The sequence below is a fragment of the Lathyrus oleraceus genome, chromosome 3 (assembly GCF_024323335.1).
Source record: "Lathyrus oleraceus cultivar Zhongwan6 chromosome 3, CAAS_Psat_ZW6_1.0, whole genome shotgun sequence".
Classification (NCBI taxonomy): Eukaryota; Viridiplantae; Streptophyta; class Magnoliopsida; order Fabales; family Fabaceae; genus Lathyrus; species Lathyrus oleraceus.
Genome location: NC_066581.1, coordinates 327741327 through 327766870, shown reverse-complemented (window position 1 = coordinate 327766870; position 25544 = coordinate 327741327). Strand labels below are relative to the sequence as shown.

General features: G+C 35.7%; 1 protein-coding gene across 1 annotated transcript in view; it reads left to right on the top strand.

Annotated features, from left to right (window-relative positions):
• Nucleotides 1-25544, top strand: part of LOC127131114 (uncharacterized) — a 74517-nt gene that overhangs the window by 2760 nt on the left and 46213 nt on the right. The window contains exons 10-11 of the mRNA XM_051060048.1: nt 14-95; nt 185-280. Coding sequence (XP_050916005.1) covers nt 14-95; nt 185-280 — 178 coding nt within the window. The remainder of the gene's footprint in view (nt 1-13; nt 96-184; nt 281-25544) is intronic.

The following is a 25544-nucleotide window of genomic DNA, read 5'->3' as shown; positions in this document are numbered from 1 at the left end:
TTTATTTTGTTAGATCAATAAAAGTGTTCCGATCTCAAAGACAAGCTCGAGTACCACGTACTAAATCCAGCAACATTACGTGGATAAAAGTGCAGGTACTTTAATTTTCACAATTTTGCTTATAATAGTGATGCTACTTGATAAGAAAAGATAACTATACATTCTTATTTATTTTTCTATGTAGTGTCCTCTACAGCGCAACGGTATCGATTGCGGATACTTTGTAATGAGGTTTATGAGGGAAATCATTAATATGAATCAAATAGAGATTCCAATCACGGTATGGATTTATAACTTAGGATTTGTTTTAATATTTATCGAATATTTCATATTATTTATTACTTTTAACTAAATCATGCATATTATGTTTTGTTATGTAGTACTTTGATGAATACAAGTGTGCTCATTACACGAGACTGCAGTTGGAACAAATCAAGGAGGAATTGTGTCAATATTTTATTGAGAAAAGATTAATTAGTATATAATGGTTTCAAAATAACATGAATACTTTGATGAAGAATGGTTTCTGGTTGGCAAGTGTATAGTTCTTTATATTTTTAACAGATTAGTTATGACTCCAAATAGGCCGTATAACATATTAGTTTTGACTTGTGTATAGTTCTTTATAATTTTAGTGATATCTTTAATTTCATGGATAGATTAATGTGTTCGTTCTTGTGTTGGTTTGCTTTAAAAAATTACAAATGCTTGAATTATGACTCCAAATGTGTTCAGTGCCTACCTATCCTTGTGTTGGTTTGCTTGAATTATGACTCCAAATGTGTTCATTCTTGTGTTGGTTTAAAAAATTACAAATGCTTGAATTATGACTCCAAATGCTTGAATTAGAGAGGCTTGATTTACAGGTTTATGGGATTATTCCCAAAAAATATTACAGGTTGAAATGGTAGGCTTAAACTGAAGGCAGCGTTTTGTTATTTTACTAGAGGAAAAGACAGCGCTTTTTAGTAAAAAGCGCTGCTAAAGGTTGTCAATAGAGAGCGCTTTTTACTAAAAAGCGCTGCTAAAGGTTGTCAATAGAGAGCGCTTTTTAGTAAAAAGCGCTGCTATAGGTTGTCAATAGAGAGCGCTTTTTACTAAAAAGCGCTGCTATAGGTTGTCAATAGAGAGCGCTTTTTAGTAAAAAGCGCTGCTATAGGTGGTATATAGACAACCTTTAAGAGCGCTTTTTACTCAAAAGCGCTGCTAAAGGTTGTCAATAGAGAGCGCTTTTTAGTAAAAAGCGCTCTTAAAGGTTGTCTATATACCACCTTTAGCAGCGCTTTTTACTAAAAAGCGCTCTCTATTGACAACCTTTAGCAGCGCTTTTTAGTAAACAAAAAGCGCTGCTAAAACCTATAGCAGCGCCACCTACGGCAGCGCTTTTAAGCGCTTTTAAAGGCCAAAAAAAGCGCTCTCATAGGTCTTTTTTGGCATAGTGTGTGTACATCCACCAATGCCTCATCAAGCTCATATCTAGGGTTTGAGACCCTCAATGGAAGGAGATTAATCAAGAGATGGTTCACATTGACTCTAGACATCATATATATATATATATATATATATATATATATATATATATATATATATATATATATACACACACATGGTCTGCACATATCATTTTGATCAAGAATTCATCAAGAGTTTGAAGCTTGTTTGCCTTGGAAACCTTAATTCATCTGGGTACCTTGTATGACTTCCTCAGCAAGTTTCTTCAACATTTGATCAAATATTTCAAGGGGTACTTCATATTACATCATATTACACATATATTATCCTCCATGAGTCCCAAAGATCAAGAGAATGTCAAGTTTACAAGTTGGTTCATGGTGGTTGACCAGAGAAAGTCAACTGGTCAAAACTGGGGTTCCCTAGACCCTATATCCTACAATTTTTGTCATATAAAAATGATTCCAAGAGAAACATTACTCCTCATTTTTTATGGTGAAAGATTATAGGTCATTTTGTCTAAACCCTAGTTAGGAGGTCAACTTCCAAGAACCATAACTTGCTCATTCTTTATGAGATGAAAGTCATTCAACTTCCATGATCAAATTCATGATGTCCCTTTCAACTTTTATGTTTGAAAGAATTTCAAGTTCAACTTGCAAATGCATGTGCCAAGAAGAAACATTATTGGTCATTTTGGGCCATTACCATTGAACAAGTGATTTTCCTCAACTTTTAAAATGCATAACTCCTTCATGCCAAATCCAAATGAGGTCAAATTTATAACCAAGTTGAAGAGGTTTGAAAGAGGTATAACGTTTATCAAGGAACCGTTTCCATTTTAAGACCATAGCAAAAGTTATTCAAGGTGGAAGAAGTGAACATTTGACTTAGTATTTAGAAAATTTTCAAATATGTTTGATTTTCCAAACTTCCACATCAAAATTCATCATGATCCAAGTTTCAAATGGAAAAGTGTCCAACATGAAAGTTGTTCCCCTTGATTGCACCTTTCAAAAAAGTCCAAGATCATCTCATTTGGATAGGAATTAAGGACTTGCGCATGGTTTCTTTTCAAAGGACCATTTGGATGGATTTCACCTTCACATTTCAAATTCAAATGCATGGCCACCTGACATGATTTTATCATTGTACACAAGCAATTTTGGACCTGAATAGATCACTTGATGGGCCTATCACACGTCCACGCAGACATGCAATGCAAATTGCTAAATTTGGCAAAATTTGGAAGTGTGTGGAAATGAATCACATTGGCTATAAATACAACCCTCACCCCCAAGCTTTGAACCTGCAATCCAAACCCTCACCATTAAAGGATAATCTTAAAGATTTTCATTTGAAAATCGAGCTTCAAATTTCAATCTGTTTTGAGATTAAAACTCCAAGAGTCCAAGCCTTTCTTTGATCCTAATCACCTCCTACAAGCTTCTGAAACCAAGCCAAGGACAATTGGAATCAAGATCAAGCAAGGTTGAAGCTCCTTCGAAGGTAATTTTTCAGAATTTTCATCTCTTCAATTCTTTCTCAATTCTTCACTATTCTTTGTGATTTTTGGTTGGATGAAGTCCTACCAATGTAGGCAACAAAATTGAGTTGCTTTGAGGTCAAATCGAAGCAACTCATTTCATGATCCTCAAAATTCAAATCCCTTTATCTCTTGATATACTTGGAATTGGAGAAAAATGAGGTCAAATTCGAGCTCCTGAGCATTTTTTCTTTAAATCCATGTCCTTGTTTTTTGTTTTTATGGTGATTGGTGGTGGACCAATCCGGTGAGGTCCACTAGAGAAGACAACCGGAGCCCTAGCTCCTGTGGTGTGGTGGCTTGCTCCTATCCATCAGATCTTCCCTCCACGTTCTAATCCCGATCATCGAATGTGATTACCAACCATGTCACGCATTTGACTCAAGTGTTGGTGGAATGCGCGCTTCTGGCCATCAAATTTGCCACCTCAATTAATAAGCGAGATCTGATGGCCCTTGTTTTTTTTATTTCCTTTTTAATTTCTGATTTTATGTTTAATTGCTTTATTTTGTTTATTCATAATAATTTTATTTTTAATCCAAAAAATATGGGACTTTCACCAAAAATCTTTAAATATTTTTCTTTTTCATTTTTTGGATTAATTTTGATATTTTTTAAGAATTAAATGTTTTTGTGCATATTTTTAATTGTTTAAAAATACTCCTGACTTTTCAAAAATGATGAAGTTTTATGTCTAAGGTCCTTTGACCTTGTTTGACCTAGGATAAATCTCTTGGCTATTTATTTGGTGTTTTGAAGAGATTTTAGATTTTGACCAAATTAAATTGAATTTTAATGCATTTTTAATTTGATTTTTAATTGATTAAGTGTGTAAAAATTATGTTGAGCCATTTATATGGTCTTGTGATGTTTGATTATTTGTTTGGGCCTTGGTCAAGGTTGAGTTGACTTTTGTTGGATTAAAATCATTGGATTTAGGGGATTGATGAAATATACATTTCATCTCCCAAAATGAATGAATGATTTTAATTTGAAAAAATTCCTCCCACGACCAATTTGTGTTTCTCTCACTTCCCCTCCCTCTTCATCTTCATTCCTATTCTTTCCCATTCCTTTCATTGACCAATAAAATCTCAAATGTCTTAAGGCTAATTGGTTCATCAATGACCTTGTGTCAGATGAACCGATACAAGTATGGATGAGATAGGTCCATCCCTCTTGATCTTTTCTTTTAGTTTGGTTCATCATACCAAATCTCTAACATGCATTAACACCTAAATATCTATTACCCGACCTCAGATAGTTGTGAGTTCTACATAAGTCCAATTATGATTGCTTAACATAGAGCTAAATTTGACCCTAAAGGCATAACATTCTAGTAAGTGAGATTGTAAGTCTCCCATCCTTCATGGTATTGTATGGAAACTTGGTTTTTTTTCCTTCATATGGAAGATGTATTGGTTCAAGGATTTATGCTTGTTAATGGATGGTTGAGTGTTTTCCAAAGAATGACTTAATCAATAAAAAAACAAAACATCACTAACACTTGACTAACATTTGACTAACTCTTATTAATATTTCTTTACTTTCAAATCATTTACTTTATGCAATTTAATTTTTAGTCATTTATCATTCATTGTCATTTACATTTCATTTAATTTGTTTATGTTTATGCCATTTTCACTTTGGTCATTTGAGCTATATCTTGTGATTGTATGTATGTTGTTTGTGTTTTGATTTTGATTGTGGTCTTAGGACCCTAAAATACTCAATAAACAACAAAAACCCTAAAAAATGTTTGGCGGACTGTTGATCTTGATCTAAACTTTTGGACTTAGGATTAGGCAACATTCCCTATGCAAAAAGGACTTGGTCAATGCCAACATTTTGAGACCAAGTTATTGTGAACTGAGCCTTCATATTATGCAAGTCTTGGGATTTATTTGAATTCATCTGCTACTTTGTCTTGGTGATAATTGTTATTTTAATCTTGTGTCTGATGCTTTGTTCTTAGGTGATCAAGAAATATGTCATCTGGTACATGAGAAGACAAATAAGACTACTAGCTATGGGATTTGATTGCTTGGATGTGGCTATCTTTATTTGATGCCTTGATATTCATGATGTCTGGATACTGCTAATTGCTTGTTGATTGTTGGTTGATTCAAAGTCTAAATGAAAAGTGGGTTTTCTATATGACATTCTTATCTATTGGATTGCATCCCATTGGTCGTATCTTTTCAACTCTTAACTTTTAATTTTATGCTTAGGATAGCCTCTTCATCTCCTCCCACTTCTTAAATTTCAAAATCTCCCCCCCCCCTTTTCAAAAGCTTTTCTTTGCCTGTGATTTCAAACTTAGACTTTGTTTAAATGCTTAGAAACTTTGGCCTTATGCCAATGAATTTTCAAAATCTTTCTTAAATCAATTTTGTAAATAAACTTAATCATATTAACTTAAATTTCAAAAGACAAAAAGAATTAACAACTTCATTCAAACCTTTGGCCCTTAGTGCCCTTCTCAATTAAATTTTTGTTAAAAGCAATTCACCAAGTTTGAAATTGTTACCATGAACTACGAGGTTTTGATCCCTCATTTTTATGTTTTAACGTAGGCACAATTCTGAAGGTCTTGTCAAACACAAAAATAATCAATGAATTCTTTTCTCATCCTGACACTCTATTTTTCTAAAACATCTTTTATACCAAAAACACATACACACATAAAAAAGGGTTCCCTAAGAGTACCTAGGACACTTTGGATGGTAATACCTTTCATCTGTGTAACCAACCCCCTTACCTATAATCTCTGCCATTTTATTAGTTTTAATTTGAAAACTTCTTATCTTTGGGTTTTGTTCGTACTTTTCCCTTTTCCTTTGGAAGCAATAAAAGCGTGGTGGACACTCTGGTTTTATAGACGTTAAGCTTATCCATAGCTTGATGGTAATGAATTTACCGCTACAGAAATTAAGTGGCAACTCTGTTGGGGGTTTAGCCTACTTTTTTATGTGTATATAATTGTATATTTGATTTTTGTATATTTGTTTATGTGATATAATCTATCTGTTGTACTTGGTGATCTCTGAGTGGTGAGATAAGTTCTAACTCGAACTTGAGTGCAATTAAGATAGGAGGATGGTATAGTCATGTTCAACTTGTGTGGAGTAGTCCTTAACAAGTTGGCCTGAGACCCATATACTCAGTGGAGACCCTTTTGGAGTTACTAATGTCACACAAGTCATTTGTGGTTAGACATTACTTTCTTTGATTTAGGGTCCGAGAAGCTGAGGACCGTAGAACATTTAAACCAAACATGGCCTATTTAGGACGTAGTGCGAAGACTGTTCAGGTGTAGACCTGATAACAGTTGTTACGCGATACTACACTCAAACGAGTTTCATTTGAGAATATTATGGGTTGATGAGTCAGTCATCCTAATCTGTAATATCCGATAGATGGGATTAAGATTCCGGGAACTTTCATTGAACATGATCTACAGGTTTTTATCCTTAGTACACTCCTTTGGGATGGTTCTTAACCTATCTCCATGCTCGTGACTCATAACAAACCCTTTGATTCTCGGTTGATCCTATCAAGTCTCATCAATACCAATGGAACTTGGGTGTTGAGAAGGTGAAAACCATAATCCACCAAAATGGATGATTGATCTTGATGATGACTTGACCCATCCCTTGACCTTAGTTTGTGTTTGCCTTGTGTGTGATCCCTTGTTTGTGATTGTTGCATTCATGCTTACATAAGCATCATGACATTCATCACAAAAAAATAAATTTCAAGGAACTGAGGTCTTATTTGCAAATATTTTCAGACCATGGATTGTGGACGAAGGAACACTAAGAAGTACAGTTTTAGATGTCCTGATTTGAAAGAGCTAAGGAATTTGTCATCCTTTATACTAGATCCCTTGGACTTCAAGCAACACCATGGGAAGCTTTAGTCTGTATTATCTTCTGATATAGTTGAAGACCTTTTGAGTGTTTTGGTTCAGTTCTATGATCCTCTTTACCGGTGCTTCACTTTTCCTGATTATCAGCTTCTCCCTACACTAGAGGAGTATGCCCATATCTTGGGAATACCCGTATCTGACAAAGTACCTTTTAGTGGATTGGAGGAGACTCCCAGATCTCATATCATAGTTGAAGCTCTTCATCTGAAGAAATATGAGGTTGATGCTCATTTGGTGAAGAAAGGAGGTATTCTTGGGTTGACTTCTGAGTTCCTAATTGGATGCTTTTAAAGCCATCTTTGTATTACTCATCTATGGTCTAGCTTTGTTCCCTAACATTGATGATTTTGTTGATGTTAACTCCATTAGAATCTTCTTGATTGGGAATCATCTTCCTACTCTGTTTGGTGACATGTATTTCTTTTTGAATTTAAGGAATTCTAAATGCGGTGGGACTATTGTGTGATGTGTTCCTCTTCTGTACAAATGGTTTATTTTGCACTTGCCTCAGACACCTACTTTCTTGGAGAACAAACAATGTCTACGGTGGTCTCAGAGACTTATGTCTCTCACTAATGATGATATTGTTTGGTATGATTCTGCATTGGGTAGCTTGGATATTATTGATAGTTGTGGTGAATTCTCTAATGTGCCTCTCATTGGTACATAAGAAGGAATCAACTACAACCCTTCTTTGGCTCGTCGTCAACTTGGGTTCCCCTTGAGAGATAAACCCAATAATACTTAGTTAGAAGGTTTGTTTTATCAAAAGGGTAAAAATCCCCAACATTTGAAGCAGAGGATGATACATGCTTGGAATAAGGTGCGTAGGAAAGGAAGATCCGAGCTTGGTCCGTGCAACTGTGTAGCTTTGGATGCTTACACTATTTGGGTGAAGAAGAGAGCTTCGGAGCTGAAGATGTCGTATGCTTGTGAAAGACCTATGTCTTTGGTTGTGGCTGAGCCATCAACTCTCCCTAACCAAGATGTAGAGGAGTTGTAAGATGCACTCACCAAGATGAAGCAAGAGAAAAATATGTGGGAAGAGCGATTCCATGTTTTGAGTCGAAAGCATGAAGAGGTGCAACTTGAGTTGAAAGACAAGGATGCACTTATTGAGATTCTGGAAGACCGAGCAGTGAAGAGACAAAGTGAACCAGAGAGTCTATCTTCCTATAGTATGCCTCATCATTCCGGTGCTTGGAAGAAGATTGTTGATCAGCTTGTCCTTGAGAAGGCTCGGATGAAGACATATTTTGAGTCCGAGATTAGACGCATCCGAAGGAAGTACACGCCCACATCTAGATCATCTGATACCGTTGCTAAGGGATCCTTAAGATTATTAGTTTCTTTTTCTCTTGTATTTGTACTTTGGTTTCTGAAATTGTACTCAGTATAATCTTTCCAAACTTATGAATAAAAATAGATTTTATGGTTAATTAAATTGTATTATTGTTATTATTTGAATATATTTGCAAACGAGACTTCATATATTCCTTGAAATTAAAAACAATCAAACACATTGCATTTCATGCATCATTTGCATAGCAGGTTTTCTTCTGCCAGATGTATTATTGTTTATTCTTATGTGCTTCAGCCAAGCTGACTCACCGATACAACACTCGCGCTAATCAACCAAAGATAATGGATCATCTAGAGAAAGAGAACAAAGAGCTGAAGGATGAGATTTCCAGGTTAACAGTATTGATGGAATCTGTCATTGCTGCGCAGAACCAGTCTCCACTAACACCTGCAACTCCTCCCCAAAGGAATCTCATTTTTGAGGTTTCTGCCTCAACCATTCTTGTTGCTTCCAGCCAATCCGTTCCTTCCATGCCTGCTGGATTCCTTTGGGGGATGCCATCCAACTTTATGCCAGAAGGGTATGCCTCATCATTCCGGTGCTTGGAAGAAGATTGTTGATCAGCTTGTCCTTGAGAAGGCTCGGATGAAGACATATTTTGAGTCCGAGATTAGACGCATCCGAAGGAAGTACACGCCCACATCTAGATCATCTGATACCGTTGCTAAGGGATCCTTAAGATTATTAGTTTCTTTTTCTCTTGTATTTGTACTTTGGTTTCTGAAATTGTACTCAGTATAATCTTTCCAAACTTATGAATAAAAATAGATTTTATGGTTAATTAAATTGTATTATTGTTATTATTTGAATATATTTGCAAACGAGACTTCATATATTCCTTGAAATTAAAAAAAATCAAACACATTGCATTTCATGCATCATTTGCATAGCAGGTTTTCTTCTGCCAGATGTCTTATTGTTTATTCTTATGTGCTTCAGCCAAGCTGACTCACCGATACAACACTCGCGCTAATCAACCAAAGATAATGGATCATCTAGAGAAAGAGAACAAAGAGCTGAAGGATGAGATTTCCAGGTTAACAGTATTGATGGAATCTGTCATTACTGCGCAGAACCAGTCTCCACTAACACCTGCAACTCCTCCCCAAAGGAATCTCATTTTTGAGGTTTCTGCCTAAACCATTCTTGTTGCTTCCAGCCAATCCGTTCCTTCCATGCCTGCTGGATTCCTTTGGGGGATGCCATCCAACTTTATGCCAGAAGGGTATGCACCCACTTTTGTTTCTCTGCCGATATCTAGCCCGATCATGTCAGTGCCTTCTCCAGTTATTCACACTCTGCCTCGTGTTAAGGACATTATCTACCATTCCGAGCCATCTGAGGGCCCATACGTATATGAGAAAATAGACGAGATGAAGGATCAGTTCCTCGAGCTGCGTAAAGAGTTGAAGACTTTAAGAGGAAAAGACTTATTTGGGAAGAGTGTTGTTGAGCTCTGCCTAGTGCCTAATGTGAAAATCCCGATGAAATTTAAGGTGCCTGACTTTGAAAAGTATAAGGGAAACACTTCTCCGCTAAGCCACATTGTGATGTACGCCAGAAAGATGTCTACTCAAACTGTAATGATCAGTTACTGATTCACTACTTCCAAGACAGTTTAATTGGTGCCGCTTTGAGATGGTATATGGGTTTAGACAATTCAAACGTTCGTACTTTCAATGACTTAGGTGAGGCCTTTGTCAAGCAGTACAAGTACAACATTTATATGGCGCCTGATAGAGACCAGCTGAGGTCTATGTCTCAGAAAGATAAGGAGACATTCAAAGAGTATGCCCCGAGATGGAGGGAGTTGGCTGCCCAGATTAGTCCACCATTAGAAGAGAAGGAGATGACGAAGATCTTCCTGAAGACGTTGAGTTCATTTTACTATAATCATATGATTTCCAGTGCCCCCAATGACTTTATCGAAATGGTAAATATGGGGATGAGGTTAGAAGAAGGAGTCCGTGAAGGACGTCTCTCTAAAGAAGAAGCATCGTCTAGCAAGAAATATGGAGGTAGTTTCTCTAAGAGGAAGGAGGGAGAAACTAATTCAGTATCAGTGGGGAGGCAGGGGAGGCGTCATGTTAGAAAGAGTTATCAACCTCGTCAACATCAACATCAAGTTTCATCAGTGATTCCTGTATTTTCCAACAATTCCAACAATCAATCAGTTCTGATTCAACAACAACAACGTCAACAACAACCACAACAAAGAACCAACAACAACAACAACAATAATAACCAACAAAGCTTTGAGAAGAATAAGGTCTCCTTTGACCCTATTCCTATGCCATATGCAGAATTATACCCATCCTTGGTTCTCAAGAACCTCATTCAACACAGAAATCCTCCATAGATTCCTTAGCCACTTCCATGGTGGTTCAAACTTGACCTTTGTTGTAATTTTCACCAGGGAGCCCCTGGACATGACATAGAGAATTGCTATCCGTTAAAGTATGAAGTACAAAAGCTTGTGAAAAGTGGGATGGTGTCTTTGAGGACCGAGCGCCTAATGCGAAAGCTAATTCATTGCCCGCTCATGGTAATGCTTCAGTCAACATGGTGGACGACTGTCCAGGGAATTTCTGAGTATTTGATGTACAACATATTCGTAGGTCGTTGGTGGAAATGCATAGAACCTTGTGTCTAATCAGTGATTGTGAACATGACCATGACGGTTATGCAATCTGCAGTGTGAACTCCCGTGGGTGTATGATTGTCAAGATAGATATCCAGAAGTTGATGGATGAGAATGTAATCCAGATTCAACTATCAAGGGATATAGATAATGTGAATGTGATCGTGCCAGTATTCAAAACCCCTGAATGGGTAGTTATCCAGTTTGATAGCAGCAGCAACAACAATGTCAATAGATCGGTATCACCATTGGTAATACGGTTAGCGGGCCTTGTTCCGTATGCATCCGATAAAGTTGTGCCTTATCAGTACAACGCCACAATGATAGAAAATGGTCAAGAAGTTCCTCTACCAGTCGCAGATTCTATGGTAAATAGTGTTGATATCGTAAAGGTGACCCGTAGTGGTCGTGTGTTCAGTCCGGTTTTTCCGAGAGAGGTAGAAAATGATGCCGCCAGTAAGAAGGCAGATATTCCAGTAATGAATCCGGTTAGTACTTCAGTGTGTTAGTCTGGTGAATCCAGCAAGTTCAATATGGTGGAAAAGCTGCTCCAAACCCCGTCAAAGATCTCTGTGATGTCTGTAAGACCCCAATTTTGACCCTAAGATCCCTCATGTTATCTCATCATTTGCATTGGCTTTGGGATCACGCCTTGGCATCCTCCTTACCCCTAATTCAATGGGTTTGCATTGGGAGAGATCACCAAGCACTTTTGATTGTATCATACTTTGTTTTTCATTATTTACTAACGAAAATACCAAAAATATGTCAATGTATAGTTTAACTCCTTTATAGGTAGTAGGTGTGCTCATCTATGCTTCATCAAGCTCATATCTAGGGTTTAAGGCCCTCAATGCAAGGATACTAATCAAGGGATGGTTCTCATTGACTCTATATATCATATATGGATCCCCATTATCTTGACATATCATTTTGATCAAGAATTCATCAAGAGTTTGAAGCTTGGTTGCCTTGGAAGCCCTATTTCATCTAGGTATATTGTGTGACTTCTTCAACAAGTTTATTCAACATTTGATCAAATATTTCAAGGGATACTTCATATTACACATATATGATCCTCCATGAGTCTCAAATATCAAGAGAATGTCAAGTTAACAAGATGGTTCATGGTGGTTGACCAGACAAAGTCAACTGGTCAAAACTGGGGTTCCCTAGACCCTATCTCTTACAACTGTTGTCATATGAAAATTATTACAAGAGAAATGTTACTCATAATGACATTCCAAACAAATTTCATGTTGAAGTAAAGAGCTCGTTTTTCTTGGAAAGTCATTTTGTATGGTGAAAGATTATAGATCATTTTGTCTAAACCCTAGTTAGGAGGTCAACTTCCAAGGACCATAACTTGCTCAATTTTTATAATATGAAAGCCATTAAAGTTTCATGATCAAATTAAAGATGTCCTCTTTAACTTTTACATTTCTAGGAAGTTCAAATTTAACTTTCAAATACATGTTCCAAGAGGAAACATTATAGATCATTTTGGGCCATTACCATTGAACAAGTGATTTTCCTCAACTTCTAAAATGCATAACTCCTTCATGAAAAATAAAAATGAGGTCAAATTGGTGACCAAATTAAATAGGTTTGAAAGAGCTACAACTTTTATGAAGAAACGTTTTCCATTTGGAGTCCATAGCAAACGTTATTCAAGGTGGAAGAAGTGAACATTTGACTTGGTACTTAGAAAAGTTTCAAACATGTTTGATTTTCCAAACTTCCACCTAAAATTTTATCATGATCCAAGCTTCAAATGGAAAAGGGTTCAACATGAAAGTTGTTCCCCTTGATCTCAAATTTCCAAAAGGTCCAATATCATCTCATTTGGATCAAAATTGGGGGACTTGCACATGGGTGTAATGCATGGCCCCATTTGGAAAGATTTGTGACCAATTTTCATTTCAACATTGCATGGTCCCTTGATTTCATTTCAGCATCATTTGGAATTAAGTTTGGACCTTTTGACATCATTGATTGGGCTCTGTACACGGCCATGCAAGCATGCATGAGATCATTGCTATTTTTGGATTTTTGAATTGAAAAGTGCAAAAAGGATTGAGTAAGCCTATAAATACAAGTGCCCTGAGCTCAGAAATGCATTAACACCTTGCCCAAGCTTTGCTAAGAGAACTCAGACCCCTTACTCCATAGAATTTCTTGAGGATTTCATTGAAATCGAGTTTGAATTTCACCTTCTATTTTGAAGTTCAAACTCCAAGAATCCATTTCCCTTTTCATCTCAATTGATCACTGTAAGCAAGAGGAGGAAGAATTAAGCAAATCCATATCAAGATCAAACTGAATTGAAGTTACTCGAAGGTTAAATTCTAGAAACTTCATCTCTTCGATTCTCTCTTAATTCTTCACTATTCTTTGTGATTTTTGGTTGGCTAAAGTCCTACCAATGTAGGCAACAAGATTGAGTTACTTTGAGATCAAATCGAAGCAACTTAGTTCATGATCCTCAAAATTCAAATCCCTGTATCTTTTCATATACTTGGAATTGGAGAAATTTGAGGCCATATTCGCGATCCTGAGCATTTTCTCTTCAAAATAGTGTCCTTGTTTTTCATTTTTCATGAAGTTTAGGTTGGACCAGTCCGGTTATCATCATCGGAGAAGATGACTGGAGCTAGGGCTCCGGTGGTGTGTTGGCAAGGTTCCAACCATCTGATCTTGGTCCAACGTTCTAATCTTGGCCCTTGGTTTTGATTACCACGCGTGTCGCGCATTATCTCAAGTCCACCATGGATAGCGCGCGCGTGACCATAAGATCTGTCACCTTAATTAATGAGGGAGATCTGATGGCCCTTGTTTTTTTGTATTTTCTAATTTTTTATTTAATTGCTTTATTTTGTTTAATTCATATTAATTTCATTTTTAATCCAAAAAATATGGGACTTTAACTAAAAATCTTTAAATATTTTTCTCTTTCATTTTCTTAATTAAAATTATTTTTTGGAATTATTTTGATATTTTTCATGAATTAAATGTTTTTGTGCATATTTTTAATTGTTTAAAAATACTTCTCACTTTTCAAAAATGATGCAATTTTTTGTCTAAGGTCATTTGACCTTGTTTGACCTAGGATAAATCTCTTGGCCATTTATTTGGTGTTTTGAAGAGATTTTAGGTTTTGACCAAATTAAATTAAATTTTATTTCATTTTTAAATTGATTTTTAACTGATTAATTGTGTAAAAATAATGTTGAGCCATTTTTATGGTCTTGTGATCTTTAACTATTTGTTTGGGCCTTGGTCACGGTTGATTTGACTTTTGTTGATTAAAATCACTGGATTTAGGGGATTGATGAAATGTACATTTCATCTCCCAAAATGAATGAATGATTTTAATTTGATAAAATTCCTCCCATGACCAATTTGTGTTTCTCTCACTCCTCTCCCCACTTCATCTTCATCCCTATTATTTCCCATTCCTTTCATTGACCAATGAAGTCTCAATATTCTAAGGGTAATAGGTTCATCAATGACTTTGTGTCAGATGAACCAATACAAGTATGGATGAGATATGTCCATCTCTTTTGATATTTTCTTTTAGTGTGTGGTATGTTTTAGGAGTTTGGTTCATTATACAAAATCTATAACATGCATTAACACCTAAATTTTTATTGCCTGACCTCAGATAGTTGTGACTTCTACATAAGTCCAATTACGATTGCTTAACATAGAGCTAAATTTGACCGTAAAGGCATATCATTATAGTAAGTGAGATTGTAAGTCTCCCATATTTCATGGTATTGTGTGGAAACTTTGTCTTTTTTCCTTCCTATGGAAGATGTCTTGGTTCAAGGATCCATGCTAGTGAACAGATGGTTGAACGTTCTCCAAAGAATGACTTAATCAATTAAAAAAGCAAAACATCACTAACATTCAATTAACTTTGACTAACATTTGACTAAATCTTATTAATATTGCTTTACTTTCAAGTCATTTACTTTATGCAATTTAATTTCTAGTCATTTATCATTTATCGCCATTTACATTTCATTTAACTTGTTTATGTTTATGCCATTTTCACTTTGCTCATTTGAGCCATATATTGTGATTGTGTATATTTTGTTTGTGTATTTTGATTGTGTTTGTGGTCTTAGGACCTTAAAATACTTAATAAACAACAAGAAAACCCTAAAAAATGTTTGATGGACTGTTGATCTTGATCTGAACTCTTGGACTTAGAACTAGGCAACATCCTTTGTGCAAAAAGGACTTGGCCAATGCCAACATTCTGAGACCAAGTTGTCATGTACTGAGCCTTTATCTGATGCAAGTTTTGGGATTCATTTGAGCTTATCTGCTACATGGTCTTGATGTAAACTGTTTTTTTATCTTGCGTCTGATGTTTATTTTGAATAGATCAAAGAGTATTCCATCTGATACATAAGAAGACAAAGAAGACTGCTAGCTGTGGGATTTGCTTGCTTGGATGTGGTCATCTTTATTTGATGCCTTGATCTTCATATTGCTAATTTCTTTCTGATTATTGCTTAGTTCAAAGTCCAAAGGGAAAGTGGGTTTTCTATATGACATTCTTGTCTGTTGGATTGCATCCCATTGGTCAGATCTTTTCAACTCTTAACTTTTAATTTTATGCTTAGGATAACCTCTTCATCTTCTCCCACTTCTTAAATTTCAAAGTCTCTCCCCCTTTCCAAAAACTTTCTTTGCTTGTGTTTTCAAACTTAGACTCTGTTTAAATGATTAGAAACTTTGGCCTTATGCTAAGGAATTTTCAAACTTCTTTTCGTAAATCAAATTTGCAAATGAACTTAAACATATTGACTTAAAATTTCAAAAGACAAAAAGAACTAACACTCATTCAAACTTTTGGGCCATTTGTGCCTCTTTCCACTTAACTTTTGATTAAAAGCAATCCACTTATTTTTTACCACGAACTACGAGGTTTTGATTCCTCATTTTTATGTTGGTACGTAGGCACAATTTCGAAGGTCTTGTCAAACACAAAATTAATCAATGAATTCTTTTCTCATCTCGACACTCTATTTTTCTAAAACATCTTTTATACCAAAAACACATACACACATAAAAAAGGGCTCCCTAGGAGTACCCAGGACACTTTGGGTGCTAACATCTTCCCTCTGTGTAACCAACCCCCTTACCTGTAATCTCTGGCATTTTATTAGTTTTGATTTGAAAAATTCTTATCTTTGGGTTTTGTTCGTACTTTTCCCTTTTCCTTTGGAAATAATAAAAGAAAGGTGGCGACTCTGGTTTTATTAACGTTAAGCTTATTCATAGCTTAATGGTCATGAATTAACCGCTACAGAAATTAAGTGGCGACTTTGTTGGGGAGTAGTCCTCAGTGGGTTTATCCTACTTTTTTATGTGTATATAATTGTATATTTTATGTTTGTATATTTGTATGTGTCATATAATCTTCTTGTTGTGCTTGGTGATCTCTGAGTGGTGAGATAAGTTCTAACCCGAACTTGAGTGCAATTAAGATAGGAGGATGGTATAGTCATGTTCGACTTGTGTGAAGTAGTCCTTAACAAGTTGGCTTGAGACCCATCTACTCAGTGGAGACCCTTTTGGAGTTATTAATGTCACACAAGTTATTTGTGGTTAGGCATTACTTTCTCTGATTTGGGGTCCGAGAAGCTGAGGACCGTAGAACATTTAACCCATCTTGGCCTATTTAGGACGTAGTGCGGAGAGTGTTCAGGAGTAGACTTGATAACAGTTGTTACGCGATACTACATGCATACGAGTTTTTCTTGAGAATATTATGGGTTGATGAGTCATTCATCCTAACCTGTAATATCCTATAGATGGGATTAAGACTCTGGGAACTTTTTAGAACATGGTCTACAGGTTTTTATCCTTAGTACACTCCTTTGGGATGGTTCTTAACCTGACTCCATGCTCGTGACTCACAACAAACCCTTTGATTCTTGGTTGATCCGATCAAGTCTCCTCAATATAAATGGAACTTGGGTGTTGAGAAGGTGAAAAACCATAATCCACCATAATGGATGATTGATCTTGATGATGACTTGATCCATCCCTTGACCTTTGTTGTGTTTGCCTTGTGTGTGATCCATTGTTTGTGATTGTTGCATTCATGCATACATGCGCATCATAACATTAATCACAGAAAAATAAATTTCAAGGAACAAAGGTCTTATTTGCAAATATTTTCAGACCATGGATTGCGGACGAAGGAACACTAAAAAGTACAGTTTCAGATGTCCTGATTTGAAAGAGCTAAGGAAGTTGTCTTCCTTTGTATTAGATCCCTTGGACTTCAAGCAACGTCATGGGAAGCTTTTGTCCATGCTATCTGCTGATGTGGTTGATGGATTCTTGAGTGTTTTGGTCCAGTTCTATGACCCCCTCTACCGTTGCTTCACTTTTCCTGATTATCAGCTTGTGCCTACGTTAGAGGAGTATGCACATCTATTGGGAATACCCATTTCTGACAAGGTACCTTTTAGTGGATTAGAGGAGATTCCCAGATCTCATATCATAGGTGAAGCTCCTCATCTGAAGAAATTTGAGATTGAGACTCGTTGGGTGAAGAAAGGAGGTGTTTTTGGGTTGAACTCTGAGTTCCTCATTGGAAAAGCTACTGTCTTTGCTCAAGCCGGTAGTGTGGATGCTTTCGAAGCCATCTTTTTATTACTCATTGTAAGACCCCAATTTTGACCCTAAGATCCCTCATGCTATCTCATCATATGCGTTGGCTTTGGGATCACACCTTCACATCGTCCTTACCCCTCACTCATTGGGTTTGCATTGGGAGAGATCACCAAACACATTTGATTGTATCATACTTTATTTTTCATTTTTTATTAACAAAAATACCAAAAATATGTCAATATATAGTTTGTTACTCTTGTAGGTAGTGTGTGCATCCACCAATGCCTCATAAAGCTCATATCTAGGGTGTAAGACCCTCAATGTAAGGAGACTAGTCAAGATATGGTTCACATTGACTCTAGACATAATATATGCATCCCAATGGTCTTCACATGTCATTTTGATAAATAATTCATCAAAAGTTTGAAGCTTATTTTCCTTGGAAGCCCTAATACATCTGGGTATCTTGTGTGACTTCCTCAGCAAGTTTCTTCATTATTTGATCAAATATTTTAAGGGATACTTCATATTACATCATCTTATACATATATGATCTTCCATGAGTCCTAAAGATCAATATAACTTCAAGTTTGCAAGTTAGTTCAAGGTGGTTTACCAGACAAAGTCAACAGGTCAAAACTGGGGTTCCCTATACCCTATCTCCTACAATATTTGTCATATGAAAATGATTACAAGAGAAAGGTTACTCATAATGACATTCCAAACAACTTTCATGTTTAAGTCAAGAGCTAGTTTTTCTTGGAAAGTCATTTTTTATGGTGAAAGATTATAGGTCATTTTGTTTGAACCCTAGTTAGGAGGTCAACTTCCCAAGACCATAACTCTTCAACATATTTGGAGGAAGTTCAAATTCAACTTGAAAATGCATGTGCCAAGAGGAAACATTATAAGTCATTTTGGGCCATTACCATTGAACAAGTGATTTCCTCAACTTCTAAAATGCATAACTCCTTCATGCCAAATCCAAATAAGGTCAAATTAGTGGCCAAATTTAAGAGGTTTGAAATAGCTACAACTTTGATGAAGGAAGTTATTCAAGGTGGAAGAAGTTTACATTTGACTTGGTACTTAGAAAATTTTCATTTATGTTTGATTTTTCAAACTTCCACCTCAAAATTCATCATGATCCAAACTTCAAATGGAAACGTGTTCAACATGAAAGTTGTTCCCCTTGATCTCAACTTTACAAAAAGTCCAAAATCATCTAATTTGGATCAATATTGAAGGACTTGCACATGGGTGTAATGCATGGTACCATTTGGAAGATTCTCATGACCAATTTCCATTCCACATTGCATGGCTTAATGAATTGCTTTCAGCATCACATGTGCATGATTTTGGACCTATTCCAATCATTCTTTGGGCTTTACACACGCCCATACAAGTTTGCATGATGCAATTTCTATTTTTGGATTTCAAAAGAAAGTGTGTGGAAAGCATTTGAATTGGCTATAAATACAAGTGCTATGTGCTCAGAACTTCATCAATACCTTGCCCAAGCTTTGTCAAGACAACTCAAACCCCTCACTCCATAGAATTGCTTGAAGATTTCTTTGAAATCGAGTTTGAATTTCACCTTCTGTTTTGAAATTAAAACTCCAAGAATTCATTGCCATTTCCATCTCAATTGATCACTACAAGCAAGAGGAAAAGGAATCAAGCAATTCCAGATCAAGATCAAGCAAATTTGAAGAAACTCGAAGGTGAAAATTCAGAAACGTCATCTCTCCGATTCTCTCTCAATTCTTCACCATTCTTTGTGATTTTTGGTTGGCTAAAGTCCTATCAATATAGGCAACAAGATTGAGTTGCTTTGAGGTCAAATCGAAACAACTCAGATCATGAACCTCAAATTTCAAATCCATGTATCTTTCAATAAACTTGGAATTGGAAGAAATGGAGATCAGATTCGTGCTTTGAGCATTTTCTCTTTAAATTAGTGTACTCACTTTTAATTTTTCATGAAGTTTTGGTTGGACCAGTCCGGTGGTCCTCACCAGAGAAGATGACCGGAGCTAGGGCTCCGGTGGTGTATTGACATTGCCCAGACCATCTGATCTTGGTTTCACATTTTAATCAGGACCCTTGCTTTTGCATATCACGCGTGTACACGCGTTGATTGAGGTGTTGGATGGAAGCGTGAGCTTGGCTATCAGATCTGCCACCTCAAATAATGAGGGAGATCTGATGTCCCTTGTTTTTCTGAATTTCTTTTTATTTTCTGATTTTTCATTTAATCCCTTTATTTTGTTTAATTCATATTAATTTCATTTTTAATCCAAAAATTATGGGACTTTCACCAAAAATCTTTGAATATTTTTCTCTTTCATTTTCTGAATTAAATTTTTTTTTTGGATTAACTTTGATATTTTTTATGAATTAAATGTTTTTGTGCATATTTTTAATTGTTTAAAAATACTTTTGACTTTTCAAAAATCATGAAATTTTTTGTCTAAGGTCCTTTGACATTGTTTGACCTAGGATAAATCTCTTGGCCATTTATTTGGTGTTTTGAAGAGGTTTTAGGTTTTGACCAAACTAATTTGTATTTTAATGCATTTTTAATTTGATTTTTAATTGATTAATTTTGTGTAAAAATCATGTTGAGCCATTTTTATGGACTTGTGATGTTTGACTATTTGCTTGGGCCTTGGTTAAGGTTGATTTGACTTTTTTGGAGTAAAATCATTGGACTTAAGGGATTGATGAAATGTACATTTCATCTCCCAAAATGAATGAATGATTTTAATTTGATAAAATTCCTCTCATGACCAATTTGTGTTTCTCTATCTCCCCTCCTTTTTCATCTTCATCCTCATTATTTCCCATCCTTTTCATTGACCAATGAAGTCTCAATACCCTAAGGCTAATTGGTTCATCAATGACCTTGTGTCAGATGAACCAATACAAGTATGGATGAGATAGGTTCATCTCTTGTGATATTTTCTTTTAGTGTGTGGTATGTTTTAGGAGTTTGGTTCATTATACAAAATCTCTAACATGCATTATCACCTAAATTTTTATTGTCCGACCTCAAATAGTTGTGACTTCTACATAAGTCCAATTATGATTGCTTAACATAGAGCTAAATTTGACCCTAAAGGCATAAGATCCTAGTAAGTGAAATTATAAGTCTCCCATCTTTCATGGTATTGTGTGGAAACTTGGCCTTTTTTCCTTCCTATGGAAGATATCTTGGTTCAAGGATCTATGCTTGTGAATAGATGGTTGAGTGTTCTCCAAAGAATGACTTAATCAACTGAAAAGCAAAACACTACTAGCATCCAATTAACTTTGGCTAATATTTGACTAACTCTTATTAATATTGCTTTACTTTCAAGCCATTTACTTTATGCAATTTAATTTCTAGTCATTTACCATTCATTGCCATTTACATATCATTTAACTTGTTTATGTTTATGCAATTTTCACTTTTCTCATTTGAGCCATATATTGTGATTGTATATATTTGTTTGTGTTTGTGGTTTTAGGACCTTAAAATACCTAATAAACAACAAAAACCCTAAAAATGTTTGGTGGACTGTTGCGCTTGATATGAACTTTTGGACTTAGGATTAGGCAACATTCCATATGCAAAAGGACTTGGCCAATGCCAACATTTTAAGACCAAGTTATTGTAATTTGTGCCTTCATCTGATGCAAGTATTGGGATCTATTTGAACTTATCTGCTACATGGCCTTGATGCAACTGTTATTTTGATTATATATTTGATGCATTATTCTGAGTTAATCAAGGAGTATTTCATCTGATACATGAGAAGACAAAGAATATTATTAGCTGGGGGATTTGATTGCTTAGATGTGGCTATCTTTATTTGATGCCTTGATCTTCATGATGCTTAATATTGCGAATTGCTTGTGGATAATTTCTTGATTCAAAGTCCAAAGGGAAAGTGGGTTTTCTGTATGACATTCTTGTCTGTTGGATTGCATCCCATTGGTAAGATCTTTTCAAATCTTAACTTTTAATTTTATGCTTAGGATTAGTCTCTTCATCTCCTCCCACTTCTTAAATTTCAAAATCTCTACATCTTTTCAAATATCCTCTTTGCTTGTGATTTCAAACTTAGAATCTGTTTAAATGATTAGAAACTTTGGCCTTATGTCGATGAATTTTCACACCTTTTTCTTAAAACAAACTTCTAAATAAATCTAATCATATTGACTTAAAATTTCAAGAGACAAAAAGAATTAACACCCATTCAAACTTTTGGGTCCTTTGTGCCTCTTTTAACTTAAATTTTGACTAAAAGTAATCCACTCATTTTGAAATTGATACCACGAACTACGAGGTTTTGATCCCTCATTTTTATGGTGGTACGCAGGCACAAGTCCGAAGGTCTTGTTAAACACAAAAACATAATCAATGAATTCTTTTCTCATCCACACACTGTAAGACCCCAAATTTTACCCTAAGATCCCTCATGCAAATTCATCATAAGCATTAGCATTGGGATCATACCTTGGCATCCTCCTTACCCCTCTTTCATTGGGTTTGTTTTTGGAGAGATCACCAAGCACTTTGTGATTGTATCATACTTGTATTTTATCATTTCACTAACCAAAATACCAAAAATATGTCTTTGCATTTGCCTAACTCTTTTGCAGGTAGGGCATGATCTCCATTGATCTATCAAGCTCATATTTAGGGTTTGAGACCCTCATGACAAAGAGCACAACCATGAATTGATACAAGAATGGTTATGAGCGTCATATATGAATCCCAAGGATCTCTACATGTTATATTGATCAAGTTTTCTTCAAGAGTTTGAGGGTGATTTGCATTGGAAACCCTAGTTTGACTGGGTATCTTGAGTAACTTCTCCAACAAGCTATCTCACAAATTAATCAAATTTCTCAAGGAACACTTCAAATTTCATCATCTTATGCATATATGATCTACCATGAGCCTAGAAAGTCAAGAGAATTTAAGGTTAGCAAGTTGGTTGATGGTGGTTGGCCAGATGAATTCATCTGATCAAAACTGGGTCTCCCTAGACCCTATCTCCTAGAACTTTCACCATATGAAAATGATTCCAAGAGAAAACTTACTATAAATGACATTACAAACAACTTTCATGTTGATACCTAGATCTAGTTTTTCTTGGAAAATCATTTTCTATGTTGAAACATTATAGGTCATTTTGTCTAAACCCTAATTTGAAAGTAAACTTCCCAAGGCCATAACTTGCTTAATTTTTATGAGATGAAATATTTCCTAGTTGCACAATCAAATTAAATATGTCTACTTCAACTTTGATGTTTGGAGTTAGAGCTAAATCAACTTTTATGAGGATGTGATATGGGGATACATTATAGGTCACTTTTGACCTATACCTTTGAACAAGTGATTTTTCCAAACTTCAAAAATGCATAACTCTATCAGTTCAAATCCAAATGACATGAAATTGGTGACCATTTTGAAGGTATTTGAAAGATATACAACTTTGAGGAAGACACTTTTCTCATTTGAAGCTCACATAAAAAGTTAAGCAATGTGGAATATTGAGACATATGGCTTGACACTTAGAAAAATTTTCAACATGTTGAAATTTCCAAACTTCCACCTCAAAATTCATCATGCTCCAAGATCCAAATGGAAAAGTGTTGAACATGAAAGTTGTTCCTCTTGACCTCACCTTTCCAAAGAGCCCAAATTCATTCATTTTGGACAAGGAATGCATAGGCTGCATATGGCATGAACATGGTATCATTACTTGGCAAAGATCAAACTTCAAATCTTCACACACACTTGCCTTGCAATCCAAGTCGCTTTCAGACCTTCTCACACTCATTTGTGGACTTAAGGCAATGATTTCATGGGCCTGTATGCGCCCATGCACCCATGCATCATCAATGACCAAATTTGGAAAGTGATTTCAAGTGTGCAAATATCAATGGTTTCAGCTATAAATAGAGCCTTATATGCTCAACATTGAGAACACATTCGCGCCAGCTTTGATCCCCAACCTCTAACCCTCATTTTCCAAAGGATAATCCTGATAAATTCACATGAATTTGAGTTTGAATTTGCACTATTTTGAAATTCAAAACTCCAAGGATCCAAGATCTCTTGTGTGTTTAATTCTTCTTTTGCAAGCATTTGGAGTGAGATCAAGCACGAGCCAAGGCAAGAACAGTTGGATCCAGACCTACATTGAAGGTATTTTCCAGAAATTTTGATCTCTTCGATCATCTCTCAATCTTGTTCAATTCTATTGATTCTTTGGTTGTCTGAAGTCCTACCAATGTAGGCAAGAAGATTGAGTTGCTTTGAGGCCAAATCGAAGCAACTCAGTTCATGTACCTCAAATTTCAACTCCATGTATCTCTCAATATACTTGGAGTTAGGATAAATTGAGGTCAAATTTATGATTAGTGCCATTTTTACTTTGGAACCATGTCCTTCTTTTTAATTCTGGTGATGGTTATGACTGAACCAATTCGGCCAGGGTCGCCAGAGAAGACGACTGGCCCATGGACGCCGGTGGTGAGCTTGATGGTTCTGAGCCACAGGATCCTTTTGAAATGAAATAATCTTGTGCGTTGGTTTGAATTACCAAGGTTATGGCGCGCTGACTAGAGTTCATCGTGGATAACGCGTTTGTGACCACTTGATCTGCCACCTCAATTAATGAGGGAGATCAAGTGGTCCACGTTTTTTCTGATATTTTAATTGCATTATTTTCACTAATTCATATTAAATTTAATATTGATCCAAAAAATATGAGAGTTTCACCAAAAAATTCAAATATTTTACTCTTTCATATTCTAAATTAAAATTATTTTTTGGATCATTATTAATATTTTTCATGATTTAATTAATTTTGCATTTGTTTTTAATGGTTTAAAAATATTTTTAAATGTCCAAAAATTATGGAATTTTTTCTCCAAGGTCCTTTGACCCTGTTTGACCTATGATAAATCTCATGGCCATTTCTTTGGTGTTTTGATGAGGTTTTAGGAATTGGACAAAAATATAATTAATGGATTCTTTTCTCATCCCCCCATTCTATTTGTTTGTAAACATCATTTTATACCAAGTACATATGCACACAAAAAGGGCTCCCTAGGAGTACCTTGGACACTTTGGGTGCTAACACCTTCCCTCTGTATAACCAACCCCCTTACCTGTAATCTCTGACATTTTATTAGTTTTGATTTGAAAACTTCTTACTTTTGGGTTTTGTTCGTACTTTTTCCCTTTTCCCTTGGAAACAATAAAAGCGCGGCGGCGACTCTTGTTATTTGATGTCTAGCTTATCCATAGCTTGATGATCATGAATTTACCGCTACAGAAATTAAGTGGCGAGTCTGCTGGGGAGTAGTCTCCAGTGGGTTTAGCCTACTTTTTATGTGAATATATTTGTATATATGTGATGTTTGTATATATATGTATGTGTGATATAATTTGCTTGTTGTGCTTGGTGATCTCTGAGTGGTGAGATAAGTTCTAACCCGAACTTGAGTGCAATTAAGATAGGAGGATGGTATAGTCATGTTCGACTTGAATGAAGTAGTGTAACACCCCAAAATTTGCCCTTCTTATTCATGCATTCATTTTTAGGTCATTTAACATTTCATATTGCATTTCATCATGTCAATCAGAATCAGATCCAAGAAACTTTATTTTAAAAAAAAAAAAACAGAAAAAAACGAAAACGAAAAAAATAAAAATAAATAAAATAAAATATAACAGAATTTTTTTTGGACTTGGGTCTCTCTCATTTGAGCCCACAAAGCCATGAAATTCAGTCTATAAATACTAGAGTTTCATTGAAACAAAACAGACAGAAAAAGGAAGAGAAGCAAAATACTTTGAGGTTTCCTTGAAACAAAACGCTAGACAAAACCTGGAGAGAAACCTGACAGAGAACTCAGAGCAACCTCCAGACCCTGAAGGGAACTCAACTGCACAGAATCACCT